Below are 18,615 nucleotides of genomic sequence, written 5' to 3' on the forward strand. Positions count from 1 at the left end.
TTTTGCTGGTGTTACTACTAACAGGATTAAATTTGACATCTACACTAATTATTCTAAAACAAGATTTACAATAAGATTTACAAGATCCCTCATACAATTCTTGTCTCTTTGATGAAAATAAAAGTCTTCCTGAAAGAGATGCTATACTTCTAGAAGAAATTACGAAGCTGATACAGAAAAAACACACAAAGTTCAATGGCCTCTGTTATTGAGGTCAGACTAGATAATTACGAACAAGAGATGCCCATCAGAAACAATGACTGTGTACTGTAGAAATGGATATTCCTTGTACATTTCTCTTCTTTCCTTCATGTTCCGAAGACTGGGGCAAATAAAAAATTACACAGAGAAATGACTAAGAAGTTTCATGCTCTATGATTCATGACCAAAGATTACCTTCACACAATCACTTTTTATTCACTTAGCAGTCCCTACATAATCCCACTGTTGAGAGTTGTTGAGTATAGAAAACAGTGTCTACAGTTCTCCCATGTTAGTAAGGAATGAAACGGAGTCATTCACTCACATATTCAAAAAGCACATTGAAGTTAACCACAGTTTAAAAGAGCTTTATTGATTTTAAAGAATGTAAGGTTAGCTTAATAAGTGGAAACATCCAATAAGAAAATATGTTACTGGAAATATCTAGAATAAATGAGAAAATGTTGCACTGACTTTTACTATGCAGATTTTACTTTCTGGGAGAAAACAAAAACTTCCCTAGTGACTAGATTTCACTGAGAAAAGGAGCTAAGATACAGTGGCATTTTAAGGACCTCTAATATGGACAAGTCTGCTGAACTGTAGGCTGACTTATGACTACAACTATGCGTTGAAACTGCTCAGGGAACAAAGAATGGAGGAGTAAGGGCTTTAAACTGGTGAGCAAGCATTAGCTAGCTCCATCCCCCCAGCCCTCCTCATTTACTCCCAGAGGACACAGCTCTGTTAAATGCTTACTTCACACTTAAAGTTAGAACAGATGTTTATGTGACCACAACAGAAGGGAATCTACAAGAAAGGAAAACAACAGTAGTTCCCATCAAAATACACACGAGACATTGACTATTTATTTGTTAACCAATTGCTGACTTATAGATGCTGAACTGTCAACTGAAACAATTCAGAAATTCAGGCTTTGCTTCAGATCCCTCTGCTGTGGTGCACAAGGTAATGGCTAAAATAAGTGAGCTTGCACTACCTAAAGACAGTCACATGCTTTAAGGCATGCTGACTACTATGTTTTAGAGAGAGAAGACCATTTCTGTGCAGGACTCATTCCTTCAAAGCATTATCTATGCAGTGCTTTATGCTTACAACCCTCAACCTATATCGAAGGCCATCATGATGTTAATAGTTCACATCCAAGAGACTTCGTCAGTAACTTTCTTGAAGCAGGGAACATGCTTTCTAAACGTGTGTGGCACCCATGCGTCTCATTGTTAAGAGATGACAAACACAATACAACAGAAGACTCCCCTGAAGAGTTTGTAGCCAAAACAATAGTATACATAAAGCTGAGAAATAAAAACCAACATTCTTAAACTTACTGTACAAACAAGAAAACGAGGCACTAGAATAAAAATCGACAGACCAAATTCCCAGAGAAAAACTGTGGCAAAGTGCAGGTTGGAAAATTATTAGGAACAACCCATGCAATTTCTTCACTCTTTCCTAGGCATCTTCTTAACCACTGTGAGAAACAACACTAAGCTACATGGGCCTTTGATTTGGCCTACTACAGCTGTTCTAATTTTCTTCAATTCAGCCACAAGCCCTGTCTCAGCCTGTTTCAATATCCACTGAAAGCACTTTGCTCTCCTAGGCAAAAATATTTTTGGTCTCTGTTTATTTCTTGTTGTGGGCTTAATAGAATTCTCTGTATCATACACTGCAGAGGGTCAGTCACACTGAGTTTTGCTACTGTCTTATACATGTACACAGCTTATTGCCTCTGCAGTTTTCACAGGCTCTGAGGCTTGATCCAGTAGATATCCAGATAGATATCAGAGGAACGTAAAAAGAAAAAGAATCAAGCTGGAAAGATATTACTATCACCACTGCAAACTTTTCCACACATCACAGAATGTCACATCACAATGCTGGAAAAACACTTCAAGATTCTACTTTGCCCACTACCTTCATGCCACGAGGCAGATGCTTCTAGCTAATAGAATGTCAAATGTTTGCCTCCACACGTAATATGCTGGAATGTGTCACCCGCCTTAATGGTACAATATTATTCTTGGTCTTTAACCTACAACTCAACAGAAGTCGCTAAAGCAAGGCTTGAATGTTCAGCTTCTTTGGAATCCATTGCAGCACTGCAATACCAGCACTGCTATTTCTGATATTTTTAGCATGGAGATTAATAAGAACACACACCCTCACAAAGCAGAAGAAAAGCAAAGGAAAACTTAGTCCAGTGGCATAACTAAGAGCTGTCCCTTGCCACAAAATATACTAGAGGTCTCCCTGGGAATCTGGAGTTTTTCTTACTGTATTTAGATGAGTGTAATGGAAAATTAATAAAACCAGTTCAGCTCTTTCTAAATGGCAGAGATGAGTTTGAGTAATTTTTTTTTTTTCTTTTCTTTAACCATCACTACTTAATTCAGTAGTTAGCACTAGTTTTCTGCCTGCTACAGGTTTAAGGGATTTTCCTCTCTGTTTCTCCTCTATACTGGCAAGACCTTCTCATCACCCCTCCACCAGGAAAAGAAGTAATGAAAGAGCTTCTGGAAGCCAGAAGTGCTGAACTCCAGCATGACCTCAAGCACTGCTATTGCAATAGTAGGGATTTCCCTTTTATGATCCTTTTATGAATCACACATCTTGTAGAATTACCTGATAGTAAAAGACCTGGCTGGTTATCGAACTATTAAAGCCTGAATGGCACTATCCATAAATATTATCATAGTCATCATCCTGTGATAGAATATTATACAACTCCCATTATGACAATCTTTCCTAATGCAATTTCTAAAACATTTGGTGATGATGTTCTGAACACACTGAAGGCTTGGTATACTTTAGTAAGCATGAGTTCCTCCCTCTTGAACAATAAGAAGTAGAATAATAAAATAATATAAAGAAACAGAGCTGAATGAGACCTCTTGAGAGATTAATTCCTCTTCCCAGGTACAATACTAATAGTTGACTGATGTGCAAACAAATTACTTTAATATTCTCCTATGATGGATATTCTGCAGCTTCTATGGATAGCCTGTTCTGGAGTTATGCTAACTTTGCCACATGTAAGCATTTCTTTTTCCCTTATATGTTACCAGAATATAGGTAGCTGCAACTTAAGCTCACTGTTTCTCACCTATCTTCGATGACAAGGGGAAGTTACCCATTCCCTATGATAGACATGTCTACATATATAGATGCATAAAAATATGTATTAAATGCATGTATGTGTGTACATGAACACACTTCAAAGAAGAAAATGTCCTTCTCTCATACATATATATGTTTATATTTTGATATAATGTTTATATTCAGCGAAATGGTGGGATTAACTATGGAGTATAATTATAATACAGCTCAGAGGAGTAAATCTGAAAAATAGAATGTATATTCATGCATTATTCAATAATTATCGATGAAGTTGATGTTTTTATGTGTATTGCTATATTGCCTAGGAGATCTGGTTGATAGGACTGAGCTTCGTTTTGTGCTGTGCAAACTCATCAAATGAATTCCTGCCATCCTGCTCAGACCTGCATGATAAACATTAGCCTTAGCCACATGCAATCAGCGTTTAGTTTATCAAGGTGTAGATAGTAATTGAATATTCATATATGCTCAGAGCTTAGGATAACAAAAATAAGCTGTTGTCTTTTCAGTTTTTCCTTGGATTATGTATTTCCCTCATAGGCTCACAGCTATTACCTGCAGAACTTTTTACTCACACTCATTTTCCTTTTAATATGTTGTAACAACAACCCCCCCTTCCACCCCTCCAAAAAAAACAGCAGAAGAGTCTAGAACCACTTACTAATCTGTTTGCGGCAGTTTTACACAAAGTAGCACATACATCAGTCCATTTTACATTTCTTACCCTAGCTCCTCATTCACACTCCATGGTGAAACCCACCATTGCTTTAAATGCTCTCTCTAAAACTGAATGAGTGACCTGTCATCAAATCACCAGGGGAAAATGGTTTGGTTATTTATATATATGTGTGTGTGTGTATGTATTTATATATACGTAAATACATACATATAGCTGGTTTCTAATCAGATCACTTCAGTAATCCAGTACCTCAGCACAAATGAAGGTTACGAAGAAAAACACCCAGGAACAGGGAATGGGCAAGTTCTTTTTTAAACTGACTTCACTGCTGCAGGAAACATCCACTTAGTAAACCACACCCCAGATGCAGCCCCAGTTATGTAAGTTATCATTCAGACCCAGTTCCTCAGGCACCCAGCCTTCCTGGATCTGTCAGCCCCTCAGACTATCAGTAAGTGCAGAGCGTTCCTACCTCTTCTTAGGCAGGGAAAGGGTAACAGCAAACCACAGAGCCAAATGCATGGCTTTCAGAAGCGAGAAGGAGCACACTGTCACAGAGTTGCACAGATGCCACTGAGCTGATGCTAACGGAGACAAGGAAGCTCAGATGTGAGCTCTCCCCAGATCCACCTGTTCTGTGACAGGCCAGATTTCAAGGTATGGGGCAACCCCACCTTCTCATCTAGTCAGTGGGACCTATGGTATTGGCAGGCGTTCAGCGTCTGTAGAAAGCCTTTTAGGACTGAAAAAAAATATTGTTGTACTTTGTTTCTGTCTGCCTGCAGGTTACAAGCCTTGTAAGCAAGGAGCTGCCCATTTGCACTTGAGATCACATCTGTAGGTTTTAGTTAGAGGCCCTAAGTTAAGTGTTTTATTCAGACTTTTTCCATTGTACAGGCTTTAGGATGCTATTTAAAGGTGCGAATTATGTGTTTGCAGTCATTAAAGGTGGTCAGCAGTTCAAGCAGGAAGACCTCCATAGCCTCAGTCTGCAGTTCTGACCCTTGCCCTGAGCAGGACTGGATGAGAGCCTGTTAACACAGAGCTATGCGATTATGTACCGAGAGCGAAACCTTTAATTAAAGGAGAGAGAAGAAACAACTGCAGGGCAACACTGAGCCTCTCTCACTGCCGTTACAGTGCGGTGCGGTTGTAAGGGCACTGCCGCGGGCCCAGCATGGCGCCTGCCTCCCTTGCACTAGCCTCATGCCCGAGGGCCTTGCAGGCCACTCTGCTGGACCAGCAGCCTGGCCTCGCTGCCGCGTCCACAAGACAAGCTGCCCCGCTTCCAGCGGCACCCGGAGCCCGGTTGTGCGCGAAGAGAGCGCTGCGGCGCCCCCTGCCGGCGGCACGAGGATCCGGCGGTGCCGGCGCTGCTGTTGTCACATGTCGGAAAGTCCCAAGCGCTGACGGTGGAAATCCCCGCTGGGGTTTTTTTTGTTGTTGTCTTTTTTTTTTTTTTTTTTTTTTTTTTTTTTTTTTTCCTGTCCAGGCGCTGAAACAGAAAGGGGAAAGAAAACAAGAGGCTGAGCTCAGCCCTTCATTCCGCGGCAGAGGTAGCGGCGGCAGCAGCTCTGCATCGGAGAGGGGGGCGGCGGACGGGAACGCGGCCAGGTCAACCCGGGCCTGCTGCCGGCCGCTCGTTGATGGCGACCGAGCCCGGCTGCGTGACCTCGCCGCGGCCCGGCTGCTGAACGGCATTCACCGGCGGATCGATCCCGTGCCCGGAGGAGCTCGCCGGTCGAGAGGTGAGCGCTGCTAGGGCGGGGAGAGGCTGCCCGACGGATTTCTGGAGGTTTTGTTATCGGTCCCGCGGCGGACGGTGGAATTGTGCCCTCTGTTGACTGGCGGCGGGCCGGGGTTGCAGGAAGATCTTGGGGCGGCGGGCTGCGCTCAGCAGCGGCGCGTCCAGCCGGCTGGAAGGCCCGGCTGGGGCTGCTGGAGCCCGCGCCTCCGAGTGACGGAGATTGGAGGCTGCAAGACGCTTTTAGCCTCGTTGCAGGTCCGGCCGGCAGGAGTTTACCTTTGGCTTCTTCGTTTAGGGGACAGAGCTGGAGCGCGACCCTGCCACGTTTCAGAACAGAACGCAAGATTTCCCCCAGTCCAGCATCTTCCATATTATATGCTGCAGAACTATATGCTGCACTTTTCCCAGCTTTTTTTTTCCTTTTTTTTTTTCTTTTTTTCTGCAAACTCAATAATTACATGCTAAAAGGTGATAGTAGCGTGGCCATGCAGAAACGTACAGTGCAGTGAAAGCCAATACAGCTTCTAAAGTCTTAATGTGCTTTGAGTTGTTAGCTTCTGTGGCTGCTGAGCTGCTTCACTGCTCTGTTTCTCACAGTCAGGGTTGTTCTTTTTTTGCCTTGATTGATGTTCGATGTAAATGGCACAAACAGTAGTTTCCACTTCTGAAGGGGAAAATGTCCGTAGAATATTACAGAACATTGAATTCACAGTTCCAGTGAACGCTTCTGTAAACTCAGTACTTTTTGTTACCTAAAGCTGGAAATAACCACTTCAAGGGTCTGTGCCAGTAGCGATTAATCATCTGATAAGTCTTTATTTGGGTAAAAAAAACCTCATTGACTCAATCACTCTACTTACGTAACTTAGGAATTCAGTACTTTGGCCATCTCTGTGCAAAGCAGAGCTGTGGTTATTAGACAGGTTAATATGTTTATATGTCATTCCTCAATCCTATGTTTAAATGTATGGATGATTTATGTGAGTGGTGTGTATGAAAATATATTGGTTAGGGGAAGATGAGAAGCAGCTGTTAGGAAGCTTTCTCTCGTTTCTGGTCACCCTATACTTGGCGTGGCATGTATTGAGGTCTTGATATATACCTGTGATTTAGTATTTGTCCCTAAATTCATAATCCTTGCTCCTGGTGTAACCAACTGAATTCTAAATGTTAGGTATGCAAACCTTTATTTTGCTTGATAGACATTTGGCTTTGTGAGCAGAGCAGTAGTCTATGTGGACAGCATGTACTCTCTCCATATAAAAACAAAAGCTCATGGTGTTACTGCAGTGCACAGGTGGGATGTGAGAGTGTGGTCCCTGCGTCTGCCTGCAGCTAGCCACAGAGTTAGCATGCCCAGAATGAGTATTTCAGACTACAGATACTTTGAGGTTATGGGTTTTTTTTCTGTTGTTCTTCCTGCTGTAGCCCATAAGCCAGAGGTACTGAAGAAAGGGATACGGGGCAGTAAACACTGCTTGTCCCACTATGGAAAAATATTGGGGTTTTTGAGCCAAGTGGAAATGCTTTTTCAGCGATGTTGACTTACCGCTGAGTAATAGTGGCACCGCAGCTTGCACCCCCACACACTGCACGAGCACCTCTGCAGTGCTATTCTGCTCACAAAACAGAAGGAGCCTCGAGAAGGGTAACACAGGTCTGTCCCTGCGTGTTTGGTCTGCCAATAATACCTCCTTTACCATCTTCAGCCAATGTAAGTATAGGACAGAATCTAGCACGGCATGTGATATCCAGGCTCTTTTTATACTATACCCAGCATCCTCATCAGAATGCATGGGCTGCGGAAATCTGAAATGGACATTATCTGGTTTTTTGGCATGTCATCAAAACACGAGTTTGGAACATGCTGAAAGTTCAGCAAGTTCATATGGTATTACACTGTGCAATTATCAATTAGTTAAGTTTCCAAGATAGTTTTTCCTTCCCTTGATCTTGCCTTTTTCTACCCTTGCTTTCATTTGACTGCCTTTTTTTGTACAATGACGTAATCTCCTTAGTGATGAATGAACTCCCTTCAGTAGTTCAATAAATGATCACAATAAATGGGTGGGATAAGCTCTTCAGTTGTTATCTTTGAGTAATGCAGAGAGGCTGACAGAGGTGAAGGTTAAAAATCATGGTCTGTATAAGTCTCAGTGGATGGCATCCACTCTATGTACTTTACAGTCAAAACAGCAACTAGAATTCCACATATAGAAGTGTGTTCTTAATCTCTGCAAAACTGATAGCGCTGCAGAGCAAGGGCAATTAACAAGTCAGTGAGAGAATACTTTTCGTTTCAGATTTTGTCTAGGAACATGGCTGGCCAACACATCCTTCCTCAGGCTTTGTATCAGAGCAACATGCTGAAGGCTGTGAAGATTAGAGAAAGGACACCTGAAGATCTGGTCAGACCTCCCAGTGGAATAATTCACCACTTCAGGACTATGCACAGATACACTATAGAAATGTTCAGAATGTGCCAGTTTTGCCCTCAATTCCGGGAAATGCTTCAGAAGGCCCTGACTGACCAAGCCACTCAGACTTCGCTGGAGCGCCAGAGGAAGCTGAACTGGTGCATGGAGGTCAGGAGACTTGTGCCTTTGAAAACAAGTGGTAAGCTGTGAACAGGTCTTTGCACTCACTTTAAAATAGGTAATACGGATCTGTTTTATCTTAGTCGTGTAAGCTTAAATTCTGTCCGGGTGGCATGCTGTCGAGTCTGTAGCAATCACCCGCCCATCTCATGGCATGATGAGTGGCCTGAAAAATTCTCAGGCATTTTCAGAACATCAGTAACTTCTGGCATGTCAGAGGAAAAATAGCATGTGAGAGCACTGTTCCGTCATTGTTTCATGGACCTGACTCTTGATATGTCAGCTCTTCTATTAGAAGCAGTGATCAACCCTTAACGCTGGGCAGGTGGAGGTTTGGGATGCTTTGAGCAGCAGGGATTTGTTCCTTGTATACAGGCCAGATGGTAGCACCCTTGTGGAGCTCTGCCAAGCTGACCTCGCTTGCAGCAGGCTGAGCTCTACACACAGCCAGCTCCCTGGTGCTCAGCTACTTAGCAGGGTCTGTGAGATTCTGCCTTTCCTTAGGGCTTGACAGCCATTCTTCTACGTGCCTCGGGCAGCAAAAATTAATGGCCTTTTCTCTCAAAGGTTGGTGCTGGCTATATGACTTCTCTTTAGGGTTACTTTATGCTTATTGTATCAGATGCTATAAATGAAATAGAGGTAGTACAAATATTTCTTTGTAGGATACAAGAAGCCATATAATCACGCAGGAAAATTTAGCACATGACTGTGAGAATTGCTAGGATTTCACGTTCAATGCAGGAAAGATTTGGTAACAGTTATGAGTTATGATCATGCAGCTGCAAACTCAGACTCAGGATTCTCTGCTGTATAGAGAGCCCCAAACTGGGAACGTAGACTGGGAGAGTGATGAATCCAAGAACATGGGAAATAGAGATTTTTTGTTCAGGGAGCAGGTGACACTGGTTGTAGAAACACTGGATGTGGTGGGCCTTCAGCCTAGTTCAAGTCCCAGCATCGTGCTCTTTGGGTGTTTATTTTCTGATCTGTTCATGTACACATAGTCCTTGTCTTTCTAAACCTTTTCTTCTAAGTCTTTTCTTCCCTGTCTGATTGTACACAGCCGTGCTTCACAAAAGCCATAAAGACAGAACCACCATGTAGATGCAACTGCTCTGACCTTGAAGAGCCCAGTCCAGCGGTACACATCTGTCACTGTGACAGAAGCACTGAACTTTTGGTGGGCTTTATGGGCTGCATCTGCATTTGGCTGCAGTTGAGCGCCCTTAAAGGCTGCATAATCTTGAACTTCCAGGAGGACTGGGAATTCAGCTAGGACAGACAGTGCTTGGCAAGTCCCAGGAGGGTGGCACTGCTCCATATGTAGAGCCTTCAAAGTTTTGCTCCAAGAGATATGCTCTAACAGATCTCCCATGAGAATAGTCAATGTACATAGGTTTTGTCCGCAGCGAAGTGCATAGGTTTTGGAATCCCACATCTGATAGTAGTAGGAGTTCTGCAGGGTTCAATAACTGACTGGGCAGGCAGCTGCTGCTGCTTACAGGTTATTCCATGAATGGGGTCCCTTGTGTCAGGTCCTTGTGTCAGGAATGTACACCGGTGTTACAAACTTGTGGACTGGCATTCCATCTAGTGAGTAGGTGTTCCAGTATATAGGATGCTGAAATATTGGGGCTGGCTTAGGAATGGCAAAGTCAAGAGGTTGATTTGTATTCCCTCCCATACCTCATGCAGCCAGTGGTGTGCACATGGTGTGGGTTCGGTGCTATAAGGTCACTGAGGGCATGGAAAGGAGGGAGGAGTGGCTCTGAGAGCCTGCGGTTTATGCAAAGTAGTCACAGCTTTGCACGAGGGGGAAGGTAAACTGGGCTGAAGGAGTGATCCCTGAAAAACAGGACGGAAGCCTGGAGAATCCCTGTGCTAGCCTGTAAAATAATGTTATTCAAGTGAGTTGGGAAAAAAATGTGAGCTTTTTTTTTTCCTCCACGTGGCGTGAAGAATATTTTAAAAGCATGCAACTGCACAACGTGGAGATGTGGGAGGAATGCATTACTGCCTTCAGTCACCGATGGGTTTTTTCTAAGAAAAATCTGTGTTCTTTCTTTCTGACAGTTTTGATTGTTCAAAACAAAGAAAGCGATTCTCCTGTAGGATCTTTTAACGTCTATTTTTACCTCACACGTACGTGAGCTTATGGCATAAGAAAAACCCCAACTTTCGAATCGCTACACGTTTATTTGCGGACGTGTGCAGGGAGAATAGGAGGAAAGGCGGTAGGTGGCACAAAAATGGAAACTGCTTTTTTAAAAACAACACACACCAAAAATTCCATCATCTATTGGCTGCGGCGATTTCACTTGTATAATGAATAGGCATTCATTCCAATTCACCCAGCCACACCCCCGGGAAAGTCCGAGGGAGGCTTTGCTGTTCAGCTGTGCGGGCAGCAGAACAAAAAGTACGGCTGTTGCTCAACTGCTAGTCAAATAGCGCTGGGGAATTCCAAGTGCTGTGTAAGGAATTTGGTGTGGTGCTTCTCAATAAAGAACTGAAAGTCAGCTCTGAAAAAAAAAAAAAAAAAAAAAAATCTTATCTTTGCTCTAGATTTTGCAAAGGGAAAATTTTGCTGGGATTAATATCTCATCTCTCTTGTTCAGAAGGAAACCCAGACAGTTTTTCTATATTATATGTTGCTCCCTGAATTCTTTAGCTCAAACAGGCAGGCTGCAGACTTTAGGTAAGCTATGCAAGATGTCATTCAGAAACAAGAAGCCAGTGTAAGGAACCTGGTGTGCAAGGAGTCCATAACAGTTTATAAAATGTGAAGTACCTCTCAAGTGATTGCTTTGGTGTTTGTTGTAGATTTTTCTCTGACATATCAGAAAAAGTAGCAGAAGTGTTCATCCAGTGACTTACTTGAGCTAGTTATGCATAATGCATGGTTTCAAGTGTGTGTGTGTGGTGGTAGTCTTTTTTTTAACTCCAATATGAGAAAAAAATCTTGCAGTTCTATGGTAGCTAATGTACTCTATTCCAAGGAAATCACTGTGGTTTCTTAACTTTTGATGAAACTGCTTCCCCCTGTATTAAACACCAGACCTAATTTAGCATCTGGGGCCATGACATGACCAGGCTGGATGTGGCTCTGGGCAACCTGGTCTGGTGGTTGGCGACCCTGCACGTAGCAGGGGGGTGGAAACCAGACGATCATTGTGGTCCTTTTCAACCCAGGCCATTCTACGACCATAATGATTCTTGGTATTTCCCTTTCAAAAGGCTATTGAAGAGGATGGGTAGGAGCAGAGTTTGAACTCCAGCCATAGGCATGGTTTGTCACACCTTTCAATTTAGTTAATTAACCAATCTGATTCTCAGTTCCTCCCCTCTGAAACTGCAGAACACTGCTTTTCTTCCTACGTGTAGGAAGGACTCTTTCAGTTGAAGGGATTGTCTGAATGGAAAACAAATCACTGTTTTTCATTTAGCTAATGTTAATTTTGTGTTTTAGGAAAGCAAAGATTAAACATTCAGCAGTGCAGCATACAGCTGTCAGTACTGAGAGGAAGGCAAGAGGTGTTCCTACAATTACTTCATATAAATCTCATACTGTCTCTCAGGCTTTGTAATTCCTCCACCAAGCAAGGCCTATCACTGCAGCCCTTGTCAGAGGAAGTGAAGCTTGCTGTTACTATAGGATATTCTTAGTGTTTTCCATTACCTCAACCCTACACCATTGAGTGAATACATTAGTGTAAGCATTGGTGAAGGAGATTTACACATTCTGTTGTACTTTTAAAGTGACTCAATTATGTTTAAAAGCTATTTCAACTATGTTTGACCTTTGCAGTCAACCCAAAATTCAGTTTGTGGTATCAGTCCAAGTTAAAGAAATAGCAAGTTTCCCGCCACTGCTGAGTGGCAGCTTACTGAGCAGTGAAGGGACAACCAGAGGAAAGGAAACAGCTTGCTTTATTCTCCTGAGCAGAGCATTCTTAGCTGTGATCTGCTTGAGAAAAGCCTTCTGACAGAGCCTTAGAGAGAAGTGCACATGGAATATGTGTAGTTGCTGCGTATTGCCACATCTCACGTGTTGGTGAGGTTGTATTTAAATAGCCGTTTAAAAACAATGTTGTTTTTTTTTTTGTGCAGGTGATGGAAATTGCCTCATGCATGCTGCATCGCAGTACATGTGGGGTATTGAAGATGTTGACCTCGTCTTAAGGAAAACTTTGTTTAGTGCACTCAGGGAGACTGACACACAGAACTTCAAGCTGCGCTGGCAGCGGGAGGCTATTAAATCCCAGGAGTTTGTGCAAACAGGACTCCACTTCGACACCCGGGTAAGGAGGCCTGGGAGATCATGCTGGTTCCTGAATGCTTGTCTGTGTTGCCTTGTTGATTTTCTTTCATTTTTGGCTTCACGTATTCCGCTGTTAGTTGAAGAACAGAAATATTGTTCTTTTGGAGAAAATGGGAAAACGTAAATATTTTGAGTGCTGCAGTTGGTTCCTGACCCCTGTGTCTTTGGACTGGTTTTGAACTGATGGATGTTTTTTTTCTCAGAACTGGGAGGACGAGTGGGAGTACCTCATTGAAATGACCTCCCCGGAAACATCTGGGGCTCGAAACAGACTTCCTTATAATGCACTGGAAGAAATCCACATCTTTGTTCTTGCTAATATCCTCAGAAGACCAATCGTTGTCCTTGCAGGTGAGTTGTCTAGCATGTCATCCCTCATTAAGGATTGCATTAGTCTGTGCTTTATTAGTAATCTGAGCTTGCTAATTGCCGTTTTCAGGTAGGCATCTTTCAGAACTGGCTGTATTTCTGATGTACCCCAGATGTTTTTTTCTCTTTGCCAATTGCACCAACTTAACAGATTTTCTCCTTTATGTAGATAAAGTTGTGAGAAGTTTAGAATCAGGCTCCAGTTTTGCTCCTCTGAACGTTGGTGGTGTTTACCTGCCACTCCTTTGGCCAGCTGAAGAATGCTACAGATATCCAATTGTGCTCGGCTATGACAATATGCATTTTACACCACTTGTGACCCTGAAGGACAGTGGGCCAGGTATTTTTCAAGTACATTATCTAGTATTTGCATAGGGCCTTCAATTTTGTTACGCTGCTAAAGAATTTAAAATACAACCTGGTTTATATTTGCTTTTTGAAAGTTAAAATTGATGTAGAAGATTCCTTTGGAATACATCGTTAAAATTTAAACAGAAACAGCTGTCTGTAAATCTGAATAGAAACTAAAGATTGTCTTCAAAATGCCAGCTGAAAAGGGAGCACAGCTCACCTGCATCAAGGCTTGGACAAGACAAATGGTGGCCTCTGCTTTGCAGTGCTCTGGCCTCCTTTTTATGCCCCTCCATGAAAAGCTTTGAAGGACACAGTCTCACACCTGTATGCTGCTGCCTAGCAGGTGTGATGAGATGTTTTGAAGATGGCAAAGTATGTATTTCTTCTGAATGGGTAACAGTTCTCTAGGTTCAGGTTAGGGCATCATTCCATGAAAATATGCAGTGAAGTAAGATCTATGATACTTCCAACAGTGAGAAGACAATTATGCTGTGGGGACATTAGAATTGCAGTGGGATGAGGTTTGATCTGTAGTCTGGAGGCTTGTCTGCCTCCTCTCTCATTTGTACTCTTTAGAAACCAATTGGTCTTGCCAGCCATTCTCTTGTCTCCCCAAAGTTCAGTAGCAGTGTTGTATCTCATACTCTCATCTGATAAAATATCTATGCTAAACCTTTATGTTTCCATACAGAAATCCGGGCTGTCCCTCTGGTCACCAGTGAACGAGGCAGATTTGAGGATTTGAACGTGCACTTTCTGACAGATGCAGAGGAGAGGGAGAAGGAGCAGCTGCTGAAAGACTACTTGATAGTCATAGAAATTCCAGTGCAAGGCTGGGATCATGGCACAACTCATTTAATTAATGCTGCAAAGTGAGTGTCATTTCTGTTTCTACAGTTGTTTAAGGTAGTGGTAGGATCCGGCCTTGTGTGCTTTTCATCTTTCCTACTTTGACAGTATATTCCTATATATTTGGCAGTATATATCCTCTGTAATAAAAAATACTGGCATTTCTGTTGGTACAGTTCTAAGTAGTATTGAGCTCTAACCACATTCAAAGGCAAAAATGTTTTCAGACTTAGCAGCTTGAGTCTAATATTTTAGAAAAGTAAAACCAATGGATTACTTTCTTACTTTCTATTGACTTTTAGATTGCTTAGGAAAGTGGCTGGAAAGCAGTTAAAACCAGGAACTGGTTACACAGAACTCTTGCACTTTATGGAAGGGAAAACTGCCTGAAGTGTACGTGGTGTAGTTCTGTCTATGCTGGGGAAAATATTTGGCAATCTTTTCGAAGCATAGATGCCTTGAAAGGCTGTGTTCCTGCGGTAGTGCAGCAGGCAGGAAGCTGTGGCCAGTGAAGGAGCTGGCATCTGCCCTCGTGCCCCTGGCAGTCAGTAACATGTTGAGCAACTGACTGCAACCACCAGCTTCTTGCATGTGGGGATCTCTGGCAGTGGTGTCTGCCTGCCCCTTTATGACTGTCATTACTTCCATTGCAGCCTGCAGAGATATCTCTGTGCTGTCGAGTTGTTCTGCTTTGGTCGCCTAATACCCAAAGGATAAATGCGGTAGTAATCAAGCTTCTCCTGCTGCCCCAGTAGGTTCTTGAGTAATGCTAGCAACACTAGCTCCTCATCCTCCAAACTACTGCATAGTAAAGCTGCAATGTGGGATTTTCCTTGCTGTCAGGGTTTGGGTAGGGATTCTGCTAGGAGTACTAGTGGTGCACATACTGAACTGACACCACCTAGTTAGTTTGAAGAATTTGACTAGTAGCTACAGACCCCAGAGGGCAAAAACAGGAGCAGGTTTCATAATGAAGTTTATCATGAAGTACTGTGTCTAGAGTATGGAAGATCTGTTCTTAGCATGGGCTGAAGAAGAGGACACCCTAGTTTCAATTCTACTAAGCACTGGTCTTCAGACAAATTTAGAATTTGGGGGATTTTCTTTTTATTTCTGAAAGATTATCCGATTATTCTTCCCGCAAACAGCTTTCAGAGACAGAAAAGCCTCACCTTGAAAATCCTTTCAAGAATACTTCCGTTTAGCACTATGTGAGACCATTTCTTTAGATGTGAAAGTCTCTATTTGACATCACTGAACACCTGCTTTTCAAATTATTTCCATTTACAGCAACAGTTTAACATCCTGGATCTTCTAGCTGAGTAATATGGATGTATATTAAATCTCAATTTCCTCCCCATGTGGCTTATATTTGCCTCCACCCCTACTATCTGGCCTTTTCAATCATATTTTTTTTTTTTGTGTATGTGTATATTATTTATTTGTTTGTTTGTTTTGTCTGTCAGGTTGGATGAAGGCAACCTGCCCAAAGATATAAATCTTGTGGAAGATTACTTTCAACTGGTGCAGCATGAGTACAAGAAATGGCAGGAGCATGGTGAACCTGCCAGAAAAGAGGCCTGCTCCAGGAACAGACAGGAACTGTCTTTTTCCCAGCTCTCCCTTTTACAGGTGAAATGTGAAACTCCAAACTGCCCTTTCTATATGTCTGTGAACACCCAGCCCTACTGCCACGAGTGCTATGAGCGGAGGTCACAAGGAAGCAAAGGAAGAAAGCAGGTCTCTGAAGCAGCACCTGAGAAACTGAAAGCAGCTGGGTTGGGCTGCGGTAAAGCTTGTGAACCTGGGGGGTGGATGTCTGAGGAGGCTGTAACAGGGCCTCGCTCTGCACCCCCAACTGCTCCCAGCCTTTTCCTCTATAGTGAAACCACTGCCATGAAATGCCGGACTCCAGACTGCCCCTTCACCTTAAATGTGCAACACAACGGACTTTGTGAACGCTGCTACAATGCCAGACAGCTTGCTCCTTGTAATAATTTAGATGACCAGAGATGCTTGGACTATGCCACGTGTAAAGTCTGCCTTCAGAAGGCCAATAGGACATTTAATGGCATATGCAGCACTTGTTTCAAAAGGACTACAGAGCGCTCCTCGAATGGCAGCCCTGGTTTTGTACCCACGTGCCATCAGAGATCTACATCTGACCCATCCCAGATCCCACAGAGCCTCCTTCAGCATTCCTGCCAGCAAGCTCCCAACAACAATTGTGATGAGCTGCCGTTGGCTGCACTGCCTCATGCCCCACACACTTTGGAAGAGAAGAAGGGAAGTAAGCTCTGCAGGAAGCCTGGCTGCAAGTTTTTTGGAACAGCTCAGAATGAGGGCTTTTGCACGCTGTGCTTCTTTGAATACAGGGAAAACCATGGTAAGTGAAGATGGGAGATTTGTCAAATGTGGTGCAGATGGTGAAACTGAAGTTTTGCACATGCTGTGCTCTAAAAGATCAAGAGGTGACAAACACTGTGTAGCAAAAGCAGCAGTGTGAGGAAAATGTGCTTTATTGGCTATTACTGTCCCAAAAGAAAGGCGTGAAATAACAGTGTGGGATATGTGAAATCTTGTAAAACTTTCCATTGGCTTCCATGAAAGAAAAACTTGGTCAATCAAGAACCATTTTTGATGCCTTGCAACCATACGTGTTTTGATATAAATCTTCTCAGATTAAATATCATCATAACTAGACCAGTTGTAGGAACTGGTGAGGGAAGTGATGTTGTATTGAAAACCAATTGTATTTGGAAGGCTTTTGAAAAACTTGGCATGAATTTGAAGATCTATATCCATTCTGGATTTAACAGATATAAACTGGAGTAATGACTGAAATCTCCTCGATAAACAGAGCAAGCAGAATTTGTCTGTAGTTAATGTGCAAATATAACGTGTAGATAATCCAAAATAAGTATTTTATAGTAACATAGGAGTATATTGTTATAATGGACCTTGAAATGTTTCTTGATAGTCCACATATATGCTTAAAATTAAGCCCTACAATAGTCTGTAAATAAATCACGTTGTGAAATCTTCAACTTCTATGCTGCTGCTGTTACACAGGCAGGTGCCTTTGGGTACAGAAGGTGGAAGGCACATGAGATAAGTAGTATTTTCCTCTCACAGAACAGTTTTGTTGCTGACAGGCATGTCAGTGCTACACTTTCCATGTACTTTTACATTAAGGACCTATTATGCTAGCTTGCAAAAGCTAATTTTTGAATGTTCACAAGGAAAACTGTTATGACTGTGGAATATATGATTGCCTCATTAGATTAAGAAGTATAGGATGCATTAACCTATTAAGCTCTGTGTTACTGTACTTCCACTACCCCACGTGACTGAAATGAAGGAGGACAGAGGGGAAGAGTTGCGATCTATCACAGATGACATTCTAAAACCAATGGTGATTTTCCTTGTCTTTAGTGAGATCCAGTTTCCATGCTGTGAGCAGGTTCTTCTTGAATCAGCTGTTTGATGTAAAGATCAGTCTATAGTAGCCCTTTGTTTATGTAAACTGAAGGAATGTGCTTTGACTGAGAGGTATCAGGGTTGTCCAGATTCAGTGTTTGGGGCGAGCCAATTTTTTGGTTTTTTTCTTTGCAAATTGAGGAGCTTCTTGTAGTCGCTTTGGGCCGTAGAATCTGTTGGGCTCATTCACATTTCCCCTGTCCTTTCTTTGCATTACAGACAGTGCTTCACTACGCCATCAGAGGAGATCTCAGAGGAATTCCTCAGCAGCTGGTCAACAGGGGAGCTCAGCTGCCGCTTTCCACAATATGTCTTGCCAGCAGCAGAACTGTGGCACCCTGGGTAGCACCATGCTGGAGGGCTACTGCCAGAACTGTTTCATTAAAGCCCAGAGCCAGCGATTTCAGGAAGCCAGAAGGACAGAAGAGCAGCTAGTGAGACAGCCTGAAGTAAGTATGAACTTTGAAAACCTTCCTTTTGTTTAGCATGTTTTTCCCTTGTGAGGGTGACTCAGAGCGTGTAATAGGATGCAGCAACATGAGAATTTTCTAAGTGTCATGGGAAGACTAGTGTAAGGTATCTCATGATTTCCGCTTGCTACAACTGAGCAGTACTTCTGATGGTCATTCGCAATTTAGGATTATTGTGGCTGTCAGTTCTTAGTTTTACCCACCTGGAATTTGACCAGCAATTTCAGTGGAAGCAGCTGTACCCACAGTTTGCTTTGTTTGCTGTTTGTACAAGGATTTTCATTCATCCCTTGAGAGCTATGTAATTGCATCAAGAGGTTTAGTCTGCTTCATGTTCTTTTTTTCATTGAGCACACTACAGATTTTCTTTTCTAGGCTTTTTCACTTGGTTTGTTTTGGTTTTA

General features: G+C 42.8%; 1 protein-coding gene across 2 annotated transcripts in view; it reads left to right on the forward strand.

Moving 5' to 3' along the window:
- Positions 1 to 631: 631 nt before the first annotated feature.
- The window catches only part of TNFAIP3 (TNF alpha induced protein 3), a 28,120-nt gene continuing 10,136 nt past the window's right edge, over positions 632 to 18,615 (forward strand). Inside the window, exons 1-8 of one of the 2 annotated variants that reach the window (XR_007375168.1) lie at positions 632 to 5,769; positions 8,072 to 8,384; positions 12,479 to 12,669; positions 12,893 to 13,040; positions 13,228 to 13,398; positions 14,104 to 14,284; positions 15,728 to 16,647; positions 17,961 to 18,190. Coding sequence is in view for 1 of the 2 variants with exons in the window: in XM_048936244.1 (XP_048792201.1) it covers positions 8,087 to 8,384; positions 12,479 to 12,669; positions 12,893 to 13,040; positions 13,228 to 13,398; positions 14,104 to 14,284; positions 15,728 to 16,647; positions 17,961 to 18,190 (2,139 nt within the window). In the remaining variant the exon portion in view is untranslated. The remainder of the gene's footprint in view (positions 5,770 to 8,071; positions 8,385 to 12,478; positions 12,670 to 12,892; positions 13,041 to 13,227; positions 13,399 to 14,103; positions 14,285 to 15,727; positions 16,648 to 17,960; positions 18,191 to 18,615) is intronic. The other variant, XM_048936244.1, reaches the window with a different exon arrangement.

This window comes from Lagopus muta, chromosome 2 (assembly GCF_023343835.1).
Source record: "Lagopus muta isolate bLagMut1 chromosome 2, bLagMut1 primary, whole genome shotgun sequence".
Lineage (NCBI taxonomy): Eukaryota > Metazoa > Chordata > Aves > Galliformes > Phasianidae > Lagopus > Lagopus muta.